The 23,089-nt window shown below is 50.3% G+C and overlaps 1 protein-coding gene across 3 annotated transcripts in view; it reads right to left on the bottom strand.

The window, feature by feature from the left end:
• TSNARE1 (t-SNARE domain containing 1) overlaps positions 1 to 23,089 on the bottom strand; it is a 237,291-nt gene that overhangs the window by 23,701 nt on the left and 190,501 nt on the right. For all 3 annotated transcript variants that reach the window (XM_029063152.2, XM_029063153.2, XM_029063154.1), the window contains one exon: positions 7,162 to 7,285. In XM_029063152.2, coding sequence (XP_028918985.1) covers positions 7,190 to 7,285 — 96 coding nt within the window. In that variant the 3' untranslated portion in view covers positions 7,162 to 7,189. The remainder of the gene's footprint in view (positions 1 to 7,161; positions 7,286 to 23,089) is intronic.

Genomic DNA, 23,089 nt, shown 5'->3' with positions numbered 1-23,089 from the left:
GCGCTGGGGTAGATACAGCGTAACCGGGTCGTCCCACGTGAGGCTCACAGTTAATCCCCATTTTACAGATGAGGTAACTGCGACACAGAGAAGTGACCCGCCCAAAGTCACACAGCTGACAAGTGGCAGAGCCGGGAATCGAACTCATGACCTCTGACTCCCAAGCTCGGGCTCTTTCCACTGAGCCACGCCGCTTCCCAATAATGTCGGTATTTGTTAAGCGCTTACTACGTGCAGAGCGCTGTCCTAAGCACCGGGGTAGATACGGCGTAACCGGGTCGTCCCACGTGAGGCTCACAGTTAATCCCCATTTTACAGATGAGGTAACTGAGGCACGGAGAAGTTAAGTGACCAGCCCACAGTCACACAGCTGACAAGTGGCAGAGCCCGGAGTCGAACCCGTGACCTCTGACTCCGAAGCCCGGGCTCCTTCCACTGAGCCACGCTGCTTCCGTACACTGTACAGAGTGGGTGCTCAATAAGCCGTCAGTGGCATTTTTCGAGCGCTACTGTGTGAGCTTGGGAAAGTACCATATAACAGGGTTGGCAGACCCATTACCTGCAAATAACCACCGTTATTAATGTTACCGCTAGACAGTACGCTCCTTGTGATCAGTTCCCTGATGGCCGCCGATTCTGTTAGGTTGTTCTTGCCCGAGTGTTTGGTACAGTCCTCTGCACGTGGTAAGTGCTCAATAAACATCACTGATTGATTACTGATACTACTGCTGTTATTATTCCCCCATCAGACTGTCAGCTCCTCAAGGGCAGGGAGCAGGTCCTCTCCTCCCTGACTCTCTCCATCCCAGTCTCCCCGTTTCTGTTGTGATTCTCTCAACAGGTGTCGGGCCCCAAGGGCAGAGACCAGAGGATCCCAGGACGAGGCACGCCCAAGGCTGCTGGGAGCAGCACCAGAGGAAAGGGAGACCTCGTTCTTGCTCCCGGACTTCCTCGGGCATGACGGTTCTGGAGCTCGCTAGGTCCCAAGCTCGGGGCAGGCGCGGGGTGATATGGCCATTGGGTGGTCTCAGCTCTCAGGCCCCGGCGAGAAAGAGATCTCATTGCCCGGAGGCCCCCTGGCCACTGCCTGCTGCAGCCTGGGGCCGCAGAGGCTTCTCAGACGTCTGTCCGCAATGTCAACTTGGCTGGCCGGGGACCTGATTAGCAGCTGCAGAGGTGCTGAAAGTCGGGCCGCGGCCGAGGGAAAAGAAGAATGGTGTACTATCACGAGAAGAAGCAGAGAATAATGGATAGAACACGGGCCTGGAAGGCAGGAGAACCTGGGTTCTAATCCCGACTCCACCTCTTGTCTGCTGGGTGACCTGGGGCAAGTCACTTCATTTCTCTGGACCTCAGTTTCTTCACCTGTAAAACAGGGATTAATAACGTTGGTATTTGTTAAGCGCTCACTATGTGCGGAGCACTGTTCTAAGCGCCGGGGTAGATACGGGGTCATCGGGTCGTCCCACGTGAGGCTCACAGTTAATCCCCATTTTACAGATGAGGTAACTGAGGCACAGAGAAGTGAAGTGACTCGCCCACAGTCACACAGCTGACAAGTGGCGGAGTCTGGATTCGAACCCACGACCTCTGACTCCGAAGCCCGGGCTCTTTCCACTGAGCCACACTAAGACTAAGATTAAGACTGTGAGCCCCACGTGGGACAGGGACTGTATCCATCCTGATGATCTTGTATCCCAGCATTTAGCACAGTGCCTGGAACATAGTAAGCACTTTTCAAATACCAGAATATATATATATATATATATATTTCTGCCTGAGATCTCTCTTGCTGACCTCTGTACCCTCAGCACCAGGACCCTGACAGAGTCGAGATTGTTTGAAATTAGCAGCCCCAGGACTTTTTCTGCAGAAAAAAATAGCATGAAACCTGCTTGGCTCACAGGAAACTCTTTACAGCTTTCTCTCCCTCTCTAACATCAGGAAAATATCGCTTTTCCCGGGTCGCCCTCTTCAGCCGTCTATACCCGAAGGATATTTTCCCACTCCCTTTTATAACTATTGCAATTGCACATAATTAGTTCCTTAAAATGTAAGTGATGCTGCTGCTCAGCATTTAAATAGCGCATTCTGCGAAGACACATGCGCCCAGCTAACTCTCGCCCCGTGTGATGTTTCGCGGGTCTTCTTCGGCAGGATTCCAAACACCACCCGAACCTTTTTTAGGGTTCTAAACACCTCCTTCCCATTACTAAGTTTAATGCCGGCAGCAGAATCCAGTGTGATAGGGAGGCCGTACACCTGAACTCTTTTCCAAGAGAGGTGGAAGGCTTACACGGCCTACTACTGAAGCGCTAACTTCCGGACAAAGCTCCTATCCTATCCGGGGACTGACAGGGATCTGGAGCCGGGCTTTGGCGGCTCGGTTCCGAACGCAACTTTGTTCTGTCTCTCCCGTGCCCGCCGGAGTGAAAATGCTACCGAAACAGCTTCCAAGGAGACTCGAGTGGAGATTTAAATATAGTCCGAGAAGGAGAGAGAGAGAGAGAGAGAGAGAGAGGGCATTAACCCCAAGAAAGGGCTCTTCAGATTGCTCGCTGTCCTTCATCTCTGAACAATTGCTTCCCTCCTCTTCCCCAAAGCGCACCCCTGCTGCTTTCGTTACTCGTCCAGGAAGTCTTCCCCGATTAACCTCACTTGGCCCTGAGCCTTCTAATTCCTCTAGCTCTCCCTAGTACTTATGGATCCTGCCACAGATTAGGTGCCTGGGTTCCTGACGCTGGCTCTAGACTGCTGACATTCTCTCCTTACGCGAGAATGGCACCGTCCCAGCGGGCAGCCCCTACTTGCAGAACGGTCACTAGGAGCAGCGGGACTCGGTGGAAAGATCAAGGGCCTGGGAGTCAGAGGACCCGGGTTCTGCCGGTTGCTTGCTGTGTGACCTTGGACAAGTCGCTTGACTTCTTTGGGCTTCAGTTTCCATATCTGGAAAATGGGGACTCAATGCCAGCTCTCCCCACTATTTAGACTGTGAGCCCCATCTGGAGCAGGTACCGGGTCTGACCTGATTAACCTGAATCTACCCCAGAGCTTAAATCAACGCTTGACATACAGTAAGCACTTAACACAAATAGCAATGATAATAATAACAGCATTATTATTTAGGTCCAGTTAATTGAAAAATTAAACACAGTAGAGCATTTTAACAGGAATATGTAGTATCTCTGCTAATAGGGATGGTGACAGATCTGCACTGGATAAAACAGACCATGCTTTGAGAAAATCCTGACTCGATCAATCAGTGGTATTTTTTGAGTGCTTACTGTGTGCAGAGCTTGGGAGAGTTCAATACAACACAGTTAGCAGACACGTTCCCCGCCCGCAAGAAGTTTACGGTCAGAGACGAGCTTACGCCCTCTCATTCCTAATGGTGGAAATGCTTACAGCCTCTCTAAATTCAAGAGAGCAGGAGTCATCTACAGAGAGATATCGTTGAGGATTTTATGGATCAGATAAATGCATCCATTTTATTCCAGTCAATTTTTCACCATGCGGGCATCATTTCTTTCTTGATACAACACTACCCGCCCCAATCCTATGTGTTACCTGGTCTAAATTTTGATCAGCAGTTCGACAGTATGGTGAATATAGCGATAAAGCATTAAACCCACATGTCTTCCAGGGGGTTCCCCGAACCTATTTTCATAGTTACCCCGAGACTGAGCTGAGACCCGCACATTATATTTTTAGGGTCTCGTGTGCTCCATCAGGCACTCAGTCAGACAAAAATACACTCCCACACATAGACATAGATCTACCCTTTGTGCAGAAACCCTTCTCTGGTGTTTCTTTAATCCCAATATTTATATTTTGTTTCTCCCACACACTGATCTGAGCCCTTCGTACATTATTTTTATCTGATCCCATTACTTGTGCTCCCATGGATTCCATCTCTGAAGACCACCTGGGGGTGATGTGTGTGTGTGTGTGTGTGTGTGTGTGTGTGTGTGTGTGTATGGGTAACAATTACTCAATCAAACAGAATCTTCCCCTTCCCTGAAAGAAATAATGAACTAAATACGGCAGAATGAAGTCTGGCCAGGTGTACTGGTTTGGTTGGGAGAGTCAGAGGTTTATGGGGGCTTTCCCAGGCTCCTAGGGAAGGAAATGTCCTGGAAATCTTTGAGCCTCACACTGCAAACTCAAGACGTTTGGGGCAGGAGGCCCTCTCCCCTCATTTGATCGCTTGGTGTACACCCCCAGTCGCCCCTCTTCAGCTTTAGCAGTCATTCGGCTAAGTGCCACACTTCCCACCTATTCTCAAACTATTTTATGACCAGCCAAGGACAGAAGGACGGCAAACTCCCGATCCCGATGTTGCTAACACTCCATAAATACTACCTCAGAGCAGGTATCACATCCTCCCTATCACCCTAAGCAGCACAACCATTTACAGATGGAAAAACTGAGGCAGCAATTGAGACGGTGAAAGTTCCGGGAATAGGACCCGGGTCCGTTGACACCATTGTGCGGGGGGATGATGAACAGTAAAGGATCCCAGGTCAAAGGGGTGTAACAGAAAAGAATGGGACTGTCATCCATTGTGTCACTTGGCGGGGTCCTGGAGGGAGAGGAGGCTGGGAAACGTGGTTCCTTGTTTGCAAGGCTGCAGTACAGACAAGGAAGGGTGAGATTGAGGACAGGAACCCAGGCTTCTTCTCGATGGGTGAATTACAGTAATCTGGTCCATCCTTCATCGTCAACAGATAGGGTGAGGAAGTGGGTAAGTGGCACTGCGAGCCATTTCCACCGGAGCTGCAAACTGGCCCCGGTCCCGGGAGGGACCCCAAGTGGTTCGCCCACCGAATTTGGGGCCCACGGGTTTTGGTGCCGAGGATCCATCCTTCTAAAGAGACACTCGGAATGGAAAACCATCGATTTCTTCAGCAGCAGCAACAGCAACAACAACAACTACAGATTATTTTTATGTCTCCTCTCCGGCATTGCCGCTCACGCCTCTGATCATTAAGCCCCAGAGGCGGTAAAAATAACTCGCCTGTCTCCGGCTTGATGGGCTCTCGGGGAGCCCGCTGCAGCTCGGCTCTCTGGGAGCCGGGGCCGAGGGAGGGGTCATCAGAGGGATCCCGGGAGCCGGGGAGGGGATCCCACCGGTGCCCTCTCCCCTCGGCCGAAGCATCTCAAATGCTTTTATCCAACACCCTTTCCTTGCCCCCTCCTCATTTCACCTATATGAGGTTTCCCAGAATTCTCCTGGTCCCTCATCCCTCACATCCCCCTACATCTAAATCTTTTGGGCTAAAGGAAGAAGGGGAAGAATAGAAGGCTCAGGTGGGGGTGAGGATCCAGCTGCCCCTACCCATCTACTCATCGGAGTTCCCGTACCCACCCGCAAGTCAAGACTGGGGTGTCATTCATTCATTCAATAGTATTTATTGAGCGCTGACTATGTGCAGAGCACCGCACTAAGCCCTTGGAATGAACAAGTCGGCAACAGATAGAGACGGTCCCTGCCCTTTGACGGGCTTACAGTCACCCCTTCAGCCCTCTGGCCTCCCGATGCTGTTGCTTAAAGGCCAATCAGGATTAGTTTATGGCTGCGCTGGATCACCGGATCCTTCTCCCAGAAATGACATATTTGGTGAGGAGTCAGAGGAGGGCCAGGGGGTTCTCAGCACCAGGCAGGCTCTGGCTGACTAGGATTTTGGCTGAAAACGGAGTTTGGAGATGCTGTCCCTACTCCTTTCCTTCCTCTCTCGGGGACCAAGAGACAGGGGATGGGTGAGGGTAGAAGGGCCAGGCAGATGGCTTGAAAATCCCCCATATTCTGGGTTGTCTTTATCACAAAATCCCAAATGTCCAGGGAACTGAAGTGAGCGGATGCCTGCTAATCCTGCTGTGCCCGTGGAAGTGAGCACTGATGTTCCCAGCAATCAGAGCCGCCCAGAACGTCCTAGTGTGTGGATGTTGGGAGGCAGGGCGCTGGGCCAGATGACTTCTCGAGGTCCCTCTCCAGCCTAGGATTCTAGAGCCTCTCAGGGACTGGGGAGAACTGAAGTTTGCCATTCTCTTTGTCCAAGCAGGAGAAGCTCCAGAAAGGGCAGAGGGCAGCTGGCAGAGCTTCCGTGCCCCCAGCCCTCCTCTAGCTTTTCAGCTACTTGAGCCGGATGGAAGGAGATGGAGATGGGGAAGGCAGGGGTAAAAAGCAAGTCACTTCTCCTCCACCGCAACGAGCCTGGCCCTGCCGCTCTGTCTGCCGCTGCCCGGCCTTGGAGGGGAGATAAAACAGTCAGGCAGAGGTAGAGCCGGGGGCTTCGGAAAGCTTTGGCAAGAACCACCTGATCCCCGATTCTTCCTCCAAGCCAGAGGGAGAGCAGTTACGCGGTCCACTGCCCGACATCTGGAACCGCTGGATTGTTTTCCTTAGTTCTACTGAGCCTGCCTTCTGGGGATCTAGAGTCTCACCTTGGGGCACATGCGAGGGAGGGATCGATCCGGTGGAGATCAACGGGGCATACCGAGGGATGTGGGCAATCCAATAAGAAAAATGTCTGCCGGGGTGGGACGGGGGGCGGCCCTCTGATGTCTTGTTGGCCCCTAGTGCCACTTGGATCGAAAACAGCCCGAGTTCCACTTGAGGAGCACAACATAATCAATCAAGGGTATTTACTGAGAGCTTACTGAGTGCAGAGTTCTGTACTAAGCGCTTGAGAGAGTTCAATACAACAGAGTTGACTGACATATTCCCTACCCAAGAGGAGCTTAAATAAGGATTTAGGATCAAAACCTATTTTATCCCCATTTTGAATTCAAGGCAACTGAAGCCTAGTGAGGTTCAAATGACTTGCCCATGGTCACACAGGAGCCCAGTGGCAGAGGTAGGACTAGAACCCAAGTCTCCTATAAATAACTGTACGATTTGTTAAGCTCTGACAACATGCCAAACATCGTGCTAAGTGCCGGGATAGATACAATACAATTAGATCGGATACAATCCCTGTTACACACTAGATTCACAGTCTACGGGGGAGGGAAAACCTCCATTTGAACCCCAATTTTAGACATAAGGAAACTAAGGTCCACAGATGAGCAAACCGAATGCAAAGCTGCAGTCGGGTGGGGCAAAGCCACAGTGAATAGCATCCATGATTTCTGGGGTCAGGGGCCCATCCAAAAACTCACCCTGGAGGTCAGCGCTCGGGGGGGGGGGTCACTTTCTCTCCAAGATGGCGATGATGAGGATGACGACGAGCAAAATGGTCATCCCAGACGAGATGAGGCAGCATTTCATCTTCCTAGCCCGGTGCTGGAGGAAGAAATGAAGACCCGGTTAGGAAGGGAGGTAGAGTTTCCGGGAGGAGTGAGTGTAGCCTAGTGGGACTGAGCACGGGACTGGGAGCCAGGAGACTTGGGTTCTAGTCCCAGATCTGCCACTGGCCTACTGTGTGACCGGAAGCCCGTCAAAGGGCAGGGACTGTCTCTATCTGTTGCCGATCTGTACATTCCAAGCGCTTAGTACAGTGCTCTGCACGTAGTAAGCGCTCAATAAATGCTATCGAATGAATGAACAAATGACTGTGAGCAAGTCAACTGAACCTCAGTGGGCTTCAACTGTCTCATCTGTAAAATGGGGATAAGAGAGATTGTGAGCCCCACGGAGGACAAGGACTGCATCTGGGCAGGGATCATGTCTCTCAACACTACTGCACTGTACTCTCCCAAGTGTTGAGTATAGTGCTCTGCACACAGTAAGAGCTCAATAATTTATTGATGGATGGCTTACAAAACCTTGCATCTACCCCAGTGCTTAGCACAGAGTAAGCACTTAATAAACGTCATCATTTATTAAGCTGGTCATAGTTCTGCCCTGCCCTGCTGAATGACTTTGGGAAAGCCGTTTGCCTCTCTGAGACTTGGATTCCCCATTCTGACCCTGGAAGGGTAAAGTGCAATAATAAATGTGAAAATTAAAGACTTTAGGTAACTTTAGGCACCACCCCTGCCCTCTGGCACAATTTATCCATTTGAATAAGCTCACTGTGGGCAGGGAACCTGTCTACCAACTCTATCGTACGGTACTCTCTCAAGTGCTTAGTACAGTGCTCTGCGCATAGTAAGCGCTCAATAAATACTATTGAATGAATGAATGAAAAGTCAGCGCTTAACAAATACCAACATTATTATTATTATTATTATTCTATTTAGCCAGTCCCAGCTTCTTCCTTCCTGGGCTGTTTAAATCCTCAAAGTGGAGATGAAAACTCAACTGACCAGAAGGACAAAGGTTACTACAGCTCCCCTCTATCTTCCCCACAGAGGACAGAGGGAGAGGGAAGCAGTTGAGGCTGTAGCAAGAGAATATAAGGTTAGACGCAAAGGGCAACGCCCAGGGGTGGGGTAGAGGGAGATTCGCACCTGGACCAAGAAATGGAGAGAGGGCATGAAATCTCCATCTCTGGAGATCTTCAAGAATAGAGAACGAGAAACAGCGTGGTCTAGTGGATAGAGCACGGGCCTGTGAGTCAGAAGGACCTGAGTTCTAATCCCATATCTGTCATTTGTCTGCTATCTCTAACCTAGGGCAAGTCATTTATCTTCTCTGTGCCTCAGTCACCTCATCTGTAAAATGGGGATTAAGAATACAAACCCAAAGTGGGACATGGACTCTGTCCAATCTATCTCGCATCTACCCCAGCACTTAGTACAGTGCCTGGCACAAAGTAAGCACTTAAGAAATATCATAAAAATGATAATAGTGAATCCCATTTATTAAGGGATTTCTCTGTGCCAAGCAGATCTGCCAAGCAATGAGGTAGCTATAGTATAAACAGATCGGACACAGTCCTTTTCCTACAAGGGGCTCACAATTTAAAGGTGAGGCCATATAGGTATCTCATCCCTATTTTTACAGAAAAAGTTAAATGAGTCGCCCAAGTTCACACAGAGGGGCAGGAGCAGAGCCGGGATTGAAACCTAGGTCTCCTGACTCCCGGTCTTGTGCTCTAATCCACTAGGCTGCTTTAGAAGGCTTGGGTCCAGTCCCACCGGGGAGGCAGGAGAAGGGACACGATGATGTCAGAGCATCCCTTCTCAGCCCTGGAAGCCCCTGGCCTGCTCCCTTCTACTCCAGCCAGAAGCTGAACCCGGAGACTGATGGGATATTGAGCCATTCTTACCTCTGGGACTTTGTCATTAAAAACCAGGGCAGCAGACCATAAGCGGCTTTCAAGAAGTCGAAGGAGCATAATGAAGAAAAAAGGGCTTAAAAAGAGCCGCCAGCCCTGGGTTAAGTAGGAGACCAGAGGGGTCAGCTGGGTCCGACCGGTATGGAGTTGCCAGGGGCGTGAAGAATTCAAGGCGTTGCTATGCCTGCACAAAGGAGCCGCGGGGAGCATCCTGGAGCCCTGACCGGCTTTCCTGGGGCCTGGGGACGTAAGGAGCCCCAGTCCCCAAGCCTGAAAGGACTTTGGAATTCACCCCGGCAGAGAACAAGGCAATTAGAAGTGGGCGGATGGCCCGGGGACCGCGGGAGGGAGGGAATGGATGGATGAGCCCCACCCCGGATCCGGGGAAGGAAGGAGGAGGCCGGGATCCAGGTCACAGGCTTTGAACTCCGGCTGCTTCAGGGACGCGGCCTAGTGGAAAGAGCACGGGCCTGGGAGTCAGAGGACCTGGGTTTTAATCCCAGATCTCTCACTTGTCTGTGGTGTGACTCGTTTAGCTTCTCTGACCCTCAGTTTCTCTGTCTTTACAGTGAGGACTTGATACTTTTTCTTCCATCTACTTAAACTGTGAGTCCCACGGGGGACAAGGACCGTGTCCAAACTTTTTATCATCATCAATGGTATTAATTGAGCGCTTATTATATGCAGAACACTGCATGTTGGGAGAGTACAATTCGACAGAGTGGGCAGACATGTTCCCGTCTTGTATCTACTCCAACACTGAGTACATCATCTGACACCTAGTAAGTGCTTAACGAACACCCCAAATTATTACGATGATTATTTGTATTCAAGGAAGAAGAACGGGATGGGAGATTCTGTGGCCAGGAGACAGGCTCAGGGGAGGAAGGGTCCAGAAACAGCTTTCTGATGCAGCAGACACAATAAGGAAAGATGAAACAACAAAAATAGCATACTCGGGAGCACCACAGCTTTGCCCTGAAATGCCTCTAAACTACAACATATGAAAAAGAAGACGACGGAGGCAAAGTCGGGTGTGGGCCGGGACTGAGCGCGTTCATTCAACGGTCTCATTTCCGGGGGCCGGCACTTGTGACACAGCACAGCTGACATTAATTGGGCCACAATCAAGATAGTAATTCAGGTTAATTGGATACCTACTGTCAGCAGCTATCAGCTTGTTTCAATGGGCTGCTGTCACTTCAGAGTAATTAATCAGGGAAAGTTTCATTGGAGGGGCTGCTTGAAGCTGATGGGGCGGAGAGTGGGAGGATGGGAATGGGGGGGTGATGACAGGGGGCTGGCAGGCTGCCCGCAAGCCTGGGGGTGATGGTGCCCCAAGTCTCCTGCTTCTCCATAGGGGTGCCCACCCCTGGAGGGAAGGTCCAAATACTTGTCCCCTAGGACCTCCCACCTCAGTCGATCAACCAGTCACATTTACTGAGCACTTACCTCAGACCCAGACCTGCTCCCCTGGGCCCGGGGTGGGAAATGCTGAAGGAAAAATATGCAGCTTGTCTTGTGTGCCACGGGGACGATGCCCTGTACCTGACCCTTGGGATCCTTGAAAATGTAGGCCCAGTCCCTGCTCTTAAGGTATTCCCGAAACAGCTGTGCTTTGGATGATGTGTGTGTGTGTGTGTGTGTGCTCTCCCACACAAGCTGAGGGCTCCAGAAGCTGTGCCTTCTACTCGGCCTATGGGTCGGCAAACTCTCTTCACAACGGGGAGAGCGCTGACCCCGTGCATTCCACCCATTGTCTCCAGAGGGGCCAAAATGAGTCGGAAAGGGAGCCGAAGGGGTTGGGGTGGTCGGGCCAGTGGGAGAGGTGTCAGACGAACCCAGGTTTCCTGGATGAGGCAGGCCTCACGCTAGGATTTAAAAGCAGAAAGGAAATGGCTGGTGGGTGGGTGAGGCTGTGAGGAGCAGGGTTCTTCCTTCCCACGGAAGGCAGGAGACGTTCTGACTCTCCCACTCGGGTGACACCCTCCAAGCCATTTCAGGTTATTTGGCCACGAAAGGTGTGGACTATTTCTCTATTCTCTCCCATCCCTCTCATCCTGTCAGACCTCGCCCGCTGCCTTCCCTCTCGTATCCCCACCCCAACTGCAGCTTCCTAGGATTTCTGAAACAGCAGCTCAAAGCAGCAGGAGAGTCTCATTTCCTTTCCCAGAGACCGGCGGGGATGAGCAGGGTTTAAGAGCCGATCTACCCGGCAGCAGGGGGATGGGCAGGATGAACTCTGGAGGGCTAGAGTTCGTTGAGTCGTGGAGGGCTTGAGCGTCCGCGCTAGACGAACCTCTCTCTTTCGCCCAATCCAGCGGCTAGCACGATCGAACCAGCGTCTTTCCACCGGCGATTTAAGCTGATTCAGTAACGCGCAAGGGGGAAAGATGAGATTCGTATCTGTGCTCGGGCTGGGATTGGAGTCACGTGACTTGCGACCTTGCAGGTGTCCCCCCACAGCCTCTAAATTCTGACTTCCTGCAGTTGTAATAATAGACTTGCCCTTCGGTTTGAAGACGACACCGCCGAGAGTGAGATCGTATCCATGATGATACCTCGAATGTTATCCTTCCTTCTGAGAACTTTTACGTCAATTATCTCGTTCCCTCCTCCCGGCAGCCCTGTGAGGTAGGGGGAGGCAGGCGGGATTATTCCTATTTTACAGATGAGGTCACGGAGGCCCACAGAGGCGAAGTGACTTGTCCAAGGTCACACACGGCCCCATGACACAGCTGAGGGTAGGTGCCGGGTCTCTCCCCCGGGCCACACTGCTTGTACGTGATAAAAATGGAACTGCATCGGGTATCACCGTCGGTATCGTCACTGGAGGTGCTCACGAAGGAAGAGGGAGAAGCAAATTCAGTTCTAAGAAGGAAGGGGCCCTGAATGCGTGGGTCCCGTGAAATGGTGGAGACCCTCTAGGCTGTCAGCTCGTTGTGGGCAGGGAACATGTCTACCAGTTCAGTTATTCTCTACTCTCCCAAGTGCTTACTACAGTGCTCTGCTCACAGAAAGCACTGGAGAAGCAGCGTGGCTCAGTGGAAAGAGCCCGGGCTTGGGAGTCAGAGTCAAATCCCGACTCAGCCGCTTGTCAGCTGGGTGACTTTGGACAAGTCCCTTAACTTCTCTGTGCCTCACTTCCCTCATCTGTAAAATGGGGATTAAGACTGTGAGCCCCACGTGGGACAACATGATCACCTTATATCCTCTCCAGCTCTTAGAAAAGTGCTTTGCACATAGTAAGCGCTTAACAGATACCATCGTCGTTATTATTATTATTACATATGATTGATTGATATCAGGAGCCAGCACAGGATGTCATTGGGTTGGCAATTCAGCTGGGGCAAACTCCCAGGGGGATCATTTGGACATCACCCAGAGCCAACTCCTGCTGTCACACTTAGTAAGTAACAGCAGTGTTATTTATTGAGCGTCCATTGGGAGCAACATACTGTGCTGTTGTACTTTGCCAAGTGTTGAGCCCAGGGGTATTGTGCCCAGTGGGTAACTCAAAATATAACATGGCGATTACTGCTACTACATCCAAGCGCATCGGACGTCCTCGACAACTATCTTCAGAGAAGCAGTATGGCCTAGTGGAAAGAGCCCGGGCCTGGGGCTCAGATCACCTGGGTTCTAATCCCAGCTCTGCCACTCGTTTGCTGTGTGACCTCGGATAAGTCGCTTAACTTTTCTGTGCCTCAGTTCCCTCATCTGCAAAATTCAATACCTGTTCCCCTTCTACTTAGGCCGGGAGCCTCCCGTGGTACCTGCTCCACCTCTTAGCACAGTTCTTGCCATATTCGTACATTCAATCGCACTGATTGAGCGCTTACTGTGTGCAGAGCACTGTACTAAGCGCTTGGAAGTAAGTGCTTAGCAAAAACCACAATTGTTATCTTTTGACGACACCGGTAACGGTAAGACATATTTTTGAACCTAGGGATTGTGTCTTCTAGCTCTTGTCTTTTCCCAAGTGATGTACACAGTAGGTGCTCAAAAAGTATCAGACGGATTGATTTGCCGTCTTCACAGGGAATTCTAGAGCTCAAGAAGAAAAGGGCAGGAAGAGAAAAGGACTGAGAGATCAGTGGGGTTGAGTGGACGCAGGATGGTCGAAGGTTATTTCGAGAAATGAAGATTTCGATGCAACCCAGAGTGGGGCACAGCCGGGTAATGAGAGTGAATGGAAGTGAGATCCATGGAAGTCAGTCAGTCAATCGTATTTATTGAGATTCACTGTGTGAAGAGCACTCTACTGAGTGCTTGGGAGAGTACAATATAACAGACCCATTCTCTACTCACAATGAGCTTAAGGTCTACAGGGGGAGACAGACATTAATATAAATAAAGAAAATTACAGATAAGGACAGAAGTGCAATGGGGTTGGGAGGGGGGGATGAATAAAGGGAACAAATCAGGAAGGAACTGCTCCCGTCTACTCTCTCTCTAAAGACAATTACAGAAGTTGACAATCGACAATTCCAAGGAGCAGGGGCTGCTTGGACGAGTCGATGGTATTTATCAAGTACTTATTTTGTGTCGAGCACTGGGCTCAGGGCCAGGATAGGTACAAAATACTGAGACCAGACATATTCCGTATCTCACATGGGGCTTATGGTCTAAAAGGAAGGGTGAATGCATATTTTATCCCCATTTGGCCGATGAGGAAACTGAGGCGCAGATAAGTTAAGTGACATGCCCGGGATCATACAGCAGTTAAGTGGGGAACCGAAACTAGAACCCAGGCCTCTTGGCATCCCAATCCATGTCTCCAGGCAAAGTAGGAAAAAAAGCGGGGGTGGGGATAATGAATTCCAGAAAAGGAAGATAACTTCCCAAAGACACCCAGACATACGGGTGACCCAGATGTAGAGGTGAAGCCAAGATAACCCCTAATTCCAGCCAGTCCAGGACCCCCATCACCCAATTCTCTCTGCTAATCTAGATCTCCACGCTCAGCCCCCCCTCAGCAGAATACAGAAAACGGAAGGTGAGGAATGCCAATTCGGCACTGATATGCTCTCTGAAATCCCAGCAACCCAAGGAGCAGCCTGGTTCTGGTCACTGCATCATCAAGAACCAGATAGCCCTCCACAGAAAAGTTCAACCGGAGGAAGGAAACTGCCCCAGTTCATCAGTTTTCTCTACTGCACCCAGATCTATATGGTGCCATCTGATCCCTTGCTCCAATATGGAAAATATTTCAAACATGGGAATTTCCATTGGTAGGAGAAAAAGATCTCTTGCTCTCTCTCTCTCTGTGTGTGTGTGTGTGTGTGTGTGTGTGAGTCTAGCGAGGATCTGCCTCTGCTCTGTGAATCTGCAGTTTTTATCTGGGTTATTTTCAAGGCTCTATACAATCACATCCTTTCTGCTTTTATTTTCCCTATTCTGCAGTGCTCTGTTTTTTCCCTCTGGAACGATGCGGAGAAGACAGTCCAGATGACAGTGGGCTGGTGATAGGAAGCTTTCATTCTATGTCTTTATGGAGATGCATCCAAGGCCACATAGAAAACTTTGAAAACCTTTCTTTTCGAGCAATTCTCCCTCTCTGTAATAGGCTGCTTTCTCGCTTGTTTTCACCCTCTCTTTCAGAAAGGCGTCTGTTTCCTCTTTTTTTTGCTTCTTTTGAGGACATTACCATTGCAAGAAACTCATGACTTCTGAAGATGCACATGGAGGTCTCAGCTTACCTCTCAGGAGAAGGATCTGGGCGCAGACCTCAGGATCCAACCTTGTTCTAACACGTTCATCGGTGGGATCATTAGAACCAAGCTATCCTAATAATAATCATAACAATCATGATGGTATTTATTAAGCTAAGCACTGTAGATGAGACATAGTCCCTGTCCTAGATGGGAATTCCCAGTCCAAGAGGGATGGAGAAGAGTTACTGAATCCCCATTTTACACATAAGGAAACTGAGGCACAGGCAAGTGAAGTGACTTGCTAAGGTCAGACAGCAGGCAAGCGGTAGAGCTGGGGCTAGAATCCCGGTGTCCTGATTGCCAGTCCTGTTCTTTTTCCACTAGGCCACGGTGCCCTCTCAAATCAACGTTCCCACAATTTGGTGCTCCCACAACCTACTTCCCACTACTTGGGGGCGTAAGCGGCCTCCTGAGGCCAGTTGGTTGAATAACCCCCTCGCAATGCCAGCCCAGAGCTCCTGCCCCTGATTTTCCAGGACTCCGCACTACACAATGAACACACCACAAATCAACACACCGTGAATCTTCCGTGTCCAGAGTTCCAGTAATGAGCCCTGGGGTCCCCGCTGGTCCACACCTCCATTAGTCATCCATCGTTCTCACCCTCCGGTGAGATCTGCTGGGAAATTCTGAACACTCAGAGCCTTTGAACCTACCGTGGAAGACTTGGGTCTAGCTTCACAACTCTTCTTTTCCATTACATCACTAGAATAGCCTGATCAGATGTTTTTTATTGAAAAATCCCACCTTGTGGACCCCCTCCTTCCCACTCAGTGATCGCCACAGTTGGGGAAAAGCAATGGTACTAGAATACCCTGGGATTCTGGGACAGCCACAATACAAGTCCCATAATGTAGTGGGACCGAAACGGAGCACACAACAAGCCTGCTACAGCTTGTATGTGGACGTCCAAGCATTGAAAGTGAGTGGGCGCAGCTGGAGATGGGTGCGCCGACCAGTTTAGCCAGGACGATTCCAGGACATCCGTATATCTTTCCTTAGGAACCTGGGACGGTGTGGGACCTCTGGGCGGTCCCAGTTAAACCATGACTTATGGTCCCCCTGCATTTAAGCAGAAGGAGAGGAGGTAGTTGAAAGCAGACACTCCTCTTCCTCTGTATCTCTTATATCATTCAACACCCTCCTCCTCTGCAATTGCACTACTCAAGATATATTCCCCATGTAAATGGATTTGGAATATCTGACATTTTCAATAAATCTACTTGTACACATTTAGACTCCCCTGGGAAGAAATGATTCCAAAAATATGAGACCGGAATGGAGGGGTAGAGAGAGGGTATCCTTTCTTCAGTGGTTGTGTCAAAGATACCATGTTTTCCTAGTGAATTTCCAAAACTGTAATCATTTAAATGGGTATATCTAATTGAGTGGAAACTGCAAAACGATGATGATGATGATGTAAATCTCAGACCACTATCTGCTGCGGAATGAAGAATCAAGGGGAGTTCTCCCTCCGTTCAAGCCGTCTGTCTCCTTTCTTATCCTGGAAGAGGAGCGCTCTCTCTATCCCCATTAATATCCAAGGCCCCCACTCACCCCTTCTCCATTTTCACGGTCCCCACCCAGCAGGCATATCTCTCGGGCTCTCGCTTGACCTTCTGGACCTCCCCCCGTCATCCCCGGGGTCACTGGCTCCTTCCCTCCCCACACCTCTCATGACCCAACTTATGGGGAGGTCAGAGTCCATCTGTGATCACCGATCACCGGCCACCATCGTCACCGACTCATGCTAATTCTTTTGAATCCTTCGGTTCTGAATTAGCCGCGGACGCTAGGGACGGTAAGGAACACGTGTGTTTGGTAATCTGGTTTTCTCCGGCCTTTATGTTGGTCCTACTGATTGCGGGCCTGGCCACTGTTAGAGCCTGGAGGTGGGCTTTGATGACGATCCGCCTCCCCAGTGGACCCCACTGTGATGTCTGTCAGGTACCTCCGGAAACTCTCGGCTCTGTGTTCCTTCCAGACACCCCAGTGCAGTCCGGGGAGTGAAGAGTGCGTGGTTCCAAGCGGTCTTGGTGCTGGCCCTAGCCAGTGTTAGCCTGGGGCTGAACCCCGACAATCTAGGGCAGCTCGGCTGCAGAGTGTAAGCTTGTTACGGGAAGGGAATGTGTCTGTTTATAGTTATACTGCATCTTCCCAAGCACTTAGTACAGGGCTCTGCGCATAGTAAGCGTTCAATAAATACAATCGACTGACTCAGCCCCCCTGAAGGGGGCCGCTTGTAAGGGGGCTATGAAAAGCCAGACCTCATTCCAAACCACTCTCTGGTTCATTAGGGGCCCTTGCCCTCTGCCCTAATACCTCCATAAGAGATCAGAGGCTTTGAAGAAAGTCAGTGAGAAGGAAGCCCGAAGAGAAAATCTCTGCCCTTCAGGGAAGCAGTAATACAATTTGAACTCGAGGACTGTCTGAGAATAGATTGCCCTGTCTATGTAGGTGTATGTAAATGGCATGCAAATCACCTGCAAATATACTCAAAGAACGTGTAACGATTTGATATACATGGATGTGGCCCTTGGGAACACCCTGGTGGAAACAAATTCTTGGCTCCGGGATCTCTTTTCAGACCTACCCTCTCCTCCCCCTCCCCACCCGCCACACAGCACCCCATCCTCCTGAGGACTCTTATATCTCCAATTTCCAGGAATTGGAAGCCCTGGATGGTTAGTATCTGATATCATTCCCATCCTGGATCTGATGGCAAGTCACAAAGCCAAAATCCCCCGCCGTCTATAGTCAGTGGATTGGTACCGGAGGATGGGAAAATGGTCGGGGCCAATTGGGGAAGGCTTCCTGGAGGAGGTGACACTAAACTGGGAGATAAAGATGGGGAAGGAGGGGGTTGGCGGGGAGTCGTCTCAGGCCTAAGGGGTAACAAGGGGCAGGTTGGGAGGCAGCAAAGAGAAGAAGGGAGTGGAAGGGAGTTTGGACCCACCATCTGGTCCTGGATGGAGTCAATCAATCAGTGGTATTTACTGAGTACTATGCGCAAAGCACATATTGGGGAAGAGTGGGAGAGGAGGGCAGATGGGCTGAAAGCAGGGTAGGGGAGTGACAGAGACCACAGTCCAAAGCCCGGGGCGGGTCGCCCTCCTCTCGTAGCTCCTCTCTGTTGCAGAGAAGATAAAGATAAGTTGTCTTCTGTGGGACCGATGTTGCAGGGTGGGGAAGGGGGTGGAGGGTGGGAGTGTTACTACCTCATTCCCTGCCCATCTGTTTGGGAACAGTCAGAGCTATCAATCACCTCTGAATTTCGGGTGCAAAACACATTTTTTTCTGAAGGGGGGAAAATAGGAGCCTGCTGTAAAGTAATTCCACCAATTTGAGCCTTCCACTCGATGGATTATTGCATCATAAAGTTCTACCGTGAGAAAGAAAGATCGGTCACTTTCAGCCCCGCGTGGAAGGAGGAGGCAGCACTGTCTCTGGATGGTTGAGCGGCCCGCTGTCTGCCCGGCTTCAGGCCCGTGGGTCCAGAGCGCTGAATCTCGGCTCTGGGTTCCCCATGGCCTCCTTCCCGCTCCTCCGGGAGCCAGTGGCGTAACAGAGTGAATTCACTCAGAGAACGGACTGTCATGGAATCAGCTCTGTGGCTGTGATGCCTGCGGCTGTTGGCCTGAGCCATGAAGACTCTGAAATCCCCCCTGCTCCCGCTTTATTTATCGTCACCCTTGTCTGTTTTCTGTTTCACCTTTCCTTACCCGCCTGTTGCCAACTCCCTGCCCATCTTACTTCTCCCCCTCTAGACCGTAAGCTCGTTGTGGTCAGGGAATATGTCTACCACCTCGGTTGCGTTGTACTCTCCCAAGCACTTAGTACAGTGCTCTGCACACAGCGAAGTGCTCAATAAATATCATTGACGATGATGATTGTGAGCCCCGGGATCATGCCCAAATCTCATCCGTGTACTTCTTTCTCAGCATTTAGTACAGTGCTCTGAATGCTGAGAGGATTTAAGAAATACTATAGATACTCCAACTACTCTCTCGGAATCAATAGACACAGAAGGAACTCAACTCATAGCATTTACTGAGCGCTTACTCTGCACTTGGAAATGTACAATAGTTAACAGACATGCTCCCTGCACTCAAGGAGTTTCCAGAGCAACAGAGACAGACATTAAAATACATTACAGATGGAGAGAAACGGCAGGTTATAAAGACACACGCATAAGACGTGTACGTGTACAAAAGAGCTAAGAATAGGGGAGGACCCAAAGAATTAGGCGACACGGAAGCGCTGTAGTGACAGAAGGGAGTGATTATACGGTCGGGGGATAAGAGGCTAGGGAGAGATGTGATTTTAGTACGGCTGTCAAAATGGGGAGAATGCCGGTCCATCAGCTACGAAGGGAGAGGGAGATCCGGGCAGGAGGAAAGGGTGATTGGCAGGAAAGAGGAGAGCAAGGGACAGTGAGTAGGTGGGTGTCAGAGGAGCAAAGTGTGTAGGGTGGGTGGAAGTGGGAGATGAGCGAGGATAAGTAGTGGGGAGAGAGAACTGATTGAGTGACTTAAAGCCAAGATGGAGGACTTCCTATGGGCTGTGGAAATGGAGGGACCACAACCAGAAGGTTTTGAGGATCGGGGAGTCTCATCGTGGAATGAATTCTGTTCACTGATCTAGGTGTTACTGGTTTTTCGAAGATGTGGTCGCCGCATCCATCGAGTTAGACATTTTTGAGGCTACGTCTTCCGTAAGCCTATGCCTCCCAGCTGACCCACCGAAGCCACTTATTTGCTTCTGACGTCGGCATATCTAGATTGCTCCCTAATCATGGTGAACAAGACCTGAGTAATAGTATCAGACAGTGTGGAATATTGAACCAATGTGAGCCTTGCTAGGCAGCGGTGAGGGTGGAAAAGGCTTTAAAATGAAATTTCGAGTCAAGAATGTAATTTTTATAAGTAATTTAAAAGAGAAAAAAACCCTGAAATGCTATAGCACAGATATCAAGAGGATAACAGAGAGGCAGCAAAATTGTTTAAGAGAATGAATTCTGTCATAGATTGAACTATGTCGTAGAATGAATTCTGACAACAGATGGACTCTATTGCGGAATTGACTCCGCGGTGAATAGCTTTGTGCTGGAACAGGCTCAGTGGAATGGGCACTTGGTGGATAGAAGCTGTGCTGGAAGAGGCTGTGGGGGGGAATGGACTCAGTGGAAAGGACTCTGTGGGGGAATGGACTCTGAGGCGGACACACTCCGAGGCGGGATGGACTCTGGTGGAATGAACTCCGTGGCTCACGGCTGGACCAGAGCAAAGAGGGCTGGGATGTGGGGGAGGTGGTTCGATCAGGAAGCAGGGATCCTTCAGCAGTTCAGACTGCCTCCACCAAACCAACCGCTGTGTCAGACAGTGGGCCGCTGGGTGGAATTGGAATGGAGGGATGGGGGGCATTTACATACCCCAAAACACCCAGGCCAAATCGTTGCCTAGAACGGGTTTTGCGGGGCTGGACACAGGAGACCTGGCCAGGTTCCGCATTGGCCAAAGACCCTGAGTGCGGTCAAGTGGGGAGCTCTGCCAGAAAAAGCTGCTCCAACACCCTCACTACAGCATCCCGGGATATCTTTACCCGGCCAAGGCAAGGGAAGGTCTGCAGACAGCTCTAGGATACTTCTGGCCTAAAGAGAAGGGGAAACCCTGGAAGTTAAGGGGGAGGGCAGGGGGAGCAGGCAAGGCCAGAGCCTGGAGGGAGGAGAGTCTCAGGAAAATGGGGGCAAGGCCACCGCCTACGTTCAGACCAGTGCAAATCCATCCACCCCAGTGACTTTGGAACTGGCTCGATTCCATTTTCACCTCCTGCCTCTACCTGGCGATCAGTGCCCACCTTTCCCCCTCACCACCCGCTAGGATCCCACCCGCAACCTGATGGGGCACCCCTTGCATTCAGCCCTAAGGGTGCCAGGGTTGAATTCCAGTGCTCCTCTTTTCTTGCAGTGGCTCTCCGGGAACAGAGTGACATGCCAGGAAGTTCTACCAAGTTGGGATTCAGGCAATGGTATTTATGGGCCTTCGGAGCACCGACTGTAGGATTTGTAGAACTAATAGTAATAGTAGTATAAGCAGCAGCGGTAGTAATTGCAGTGATTAGTAGTAGTAGTAGAGTATGGTATTTATTAAGCACCTACCATATGCAAAGCACTGTGCTAAGCACTGTGGAAAAGTGCACACGTGAAAATAAGATATGGCCTCAGCTTTGGGCAGAACACTGTACTAAGCCCTTGGGAGCGCTCACTAGGATTAGTAGACTCTGCCACTTGCCTGCTGTGTGACATCGGGCAAGTCACTTACCTTCTCTGTGACAGTTTACTCATTTTTAAAATGGGGATTAAATATCATTCACCCTCCCTTTAGGAATGTCAGCCCCATGAAAGACAGGGACTATGTCTGACCTTATTATCCTGTACCTACCCTAATGCTTAGGAGTTCTTGGCCCAGAGTAAGTACTTTACAAATATTATTATTTTTATTAGTATTATCATCATCGTCATTGTTATTATCATTATTACCCAGTCCCTGCCCCCAGAGAGCTTACAACCAAGCAGGGGATCAGACTGAAGGGATTCCTCCAGTGAAGATGCCAAAAGGATCCTTTCCGTATGAGACGCCGTCTTCCCGGCGATCCCAGCAATGTCTCCGAGGACAGAAGTGCAGGATAATTGAGGCGTAATGTTATGGGGCCAGAAAGAGACAAATGATACTAATTCTTTCCAAGACAAGGCTGACGTGGATATGGTCACTAATGCAATAAACAAGATATCTCAGCAATTACATCATTAAATAAAATGAATGGCCTTTCCCCCAAATATTACCCAGGAACTCTAATGTGGGGTAAGGGTGTGCATTGAGATCCAGGAAGATGGCAAAAATACAAACAAAAAAAGGGTAGAGAGAGATAATTGTCTTAAAAAAAGCAAGCAATAAAAGGTAAAGAGAGATAATTGTCTTAGAGTTGCTTTCCTCCTAAAAATAATCTGACACTTCTTTTAAGATATATTAAAAATTTACCAATTACACCCAGCATAAGCGGGTTCTCACTGAAGGAGTTTCTGTATGGCACTGTTCCCATCTAACTAGAAATTATGGGTTTGATGGTTTCCCAAGTGCCTGGTTCCCAGCTTCCCTCACTGCCCACGCCGCCCCCCCCCCCCCACCACCATCACAACAGGCCCTCAGCAAGCTGATGCTGACTGACCGTCTGACCGACTGACTATGACTATCTGACTGACGGACGGACCGACGGACTGCCTGGTTGACTGACCGACCGACCGCCTGATGGATGGAAGGGAAGACAGACAGACTGCCCGTCTGCCTACCTGACTGACTGACTTTCTGACGGATGAACTGACTGCTTGCTGCCTGTCTGAGGGACGGACTGGTTGAATGTCTGACTGACGGACGGACTGCCTGCTTGACTGACCGCCTCACCGTCTGGCTGACAAACTGACAGGTAGACTGGCCGCTCTCTTCGCTTGTCCTGGGAAGCTGGTGCCCAGCCTACTACAGAGTCGGCCACTCGGGGACTCCGAAGCCCCAAACCAAGGCTGGGCTGAGGTGATCGTGAGCCGAGTCTCTATGTCCCCTGGGGGGGTCACCTCTCCGGGCCCCAACAAGTGCCCACCACCACCCCAAGAGAGTTCCCCAAATGCCCCCCAACCAGAAACTTGGACATTGGAGATTGTAAGCTCCTCCACTAGCCCTTAAGGTCCCTGAGGACATGGCTCATGTCAGCCAACTCTGTAATACTCTATTCTCTCCAGGCGTCTAGTCCATTCATTCATTTGATCATATTTATTGAGTGTTTACTGTGTACAAAACGCTATACTAAGCGCTTGGGATAGTGCAATACAACAACAGACACGTTCTCTGCCCACAATGAGCTCATAGTGTTCTGCACTCAGTAAGTAAATGCTCAATAAATACCATTGATTTATGGATTGATTGATTTGAATAATCTGGATTAACATTTTGGCCAACCACATCGTAACCGTAACAGGAGATGAATCTTCCAAGCCCCCCAAAATTGACCCCCTCCCCCCGCCGTGCCAACTTGGAAGAATGAGATTGGACTAATTGACCTCGGGTAGTCCCTCCCAGCACTAAAATTCTCCAACGCAAGGCTCCCTCCTCCCTGCCTCTGCCTCTTTTCCTAATCCCCCTCCCCACCCCTTCGATGGTC

The sequence above is a fragment of the Ornithorhynchus anatinus genome, chromosome 4 (genome assembly GCF_004115215.2).
Source record: "Ornithorhynchus anatinus isolate Pmale09 chromosome 4, mOrnAna1.pri.v4, whole genome shotgun sequence".
In the NCBI taxonomy this organism is placed as follows: Eukaryota; Metazoa; Chordata; class Mammalia; order Monotremata; family Ornithorhynchidae; genus Ornithorhynchus; species Ornithorhynchus anatinus.
The sequence above is the reverse complement of the archived record's forward strand: the minus strand, read 5'-3'. Positions and strand labels throughout refer to the sequence as shown.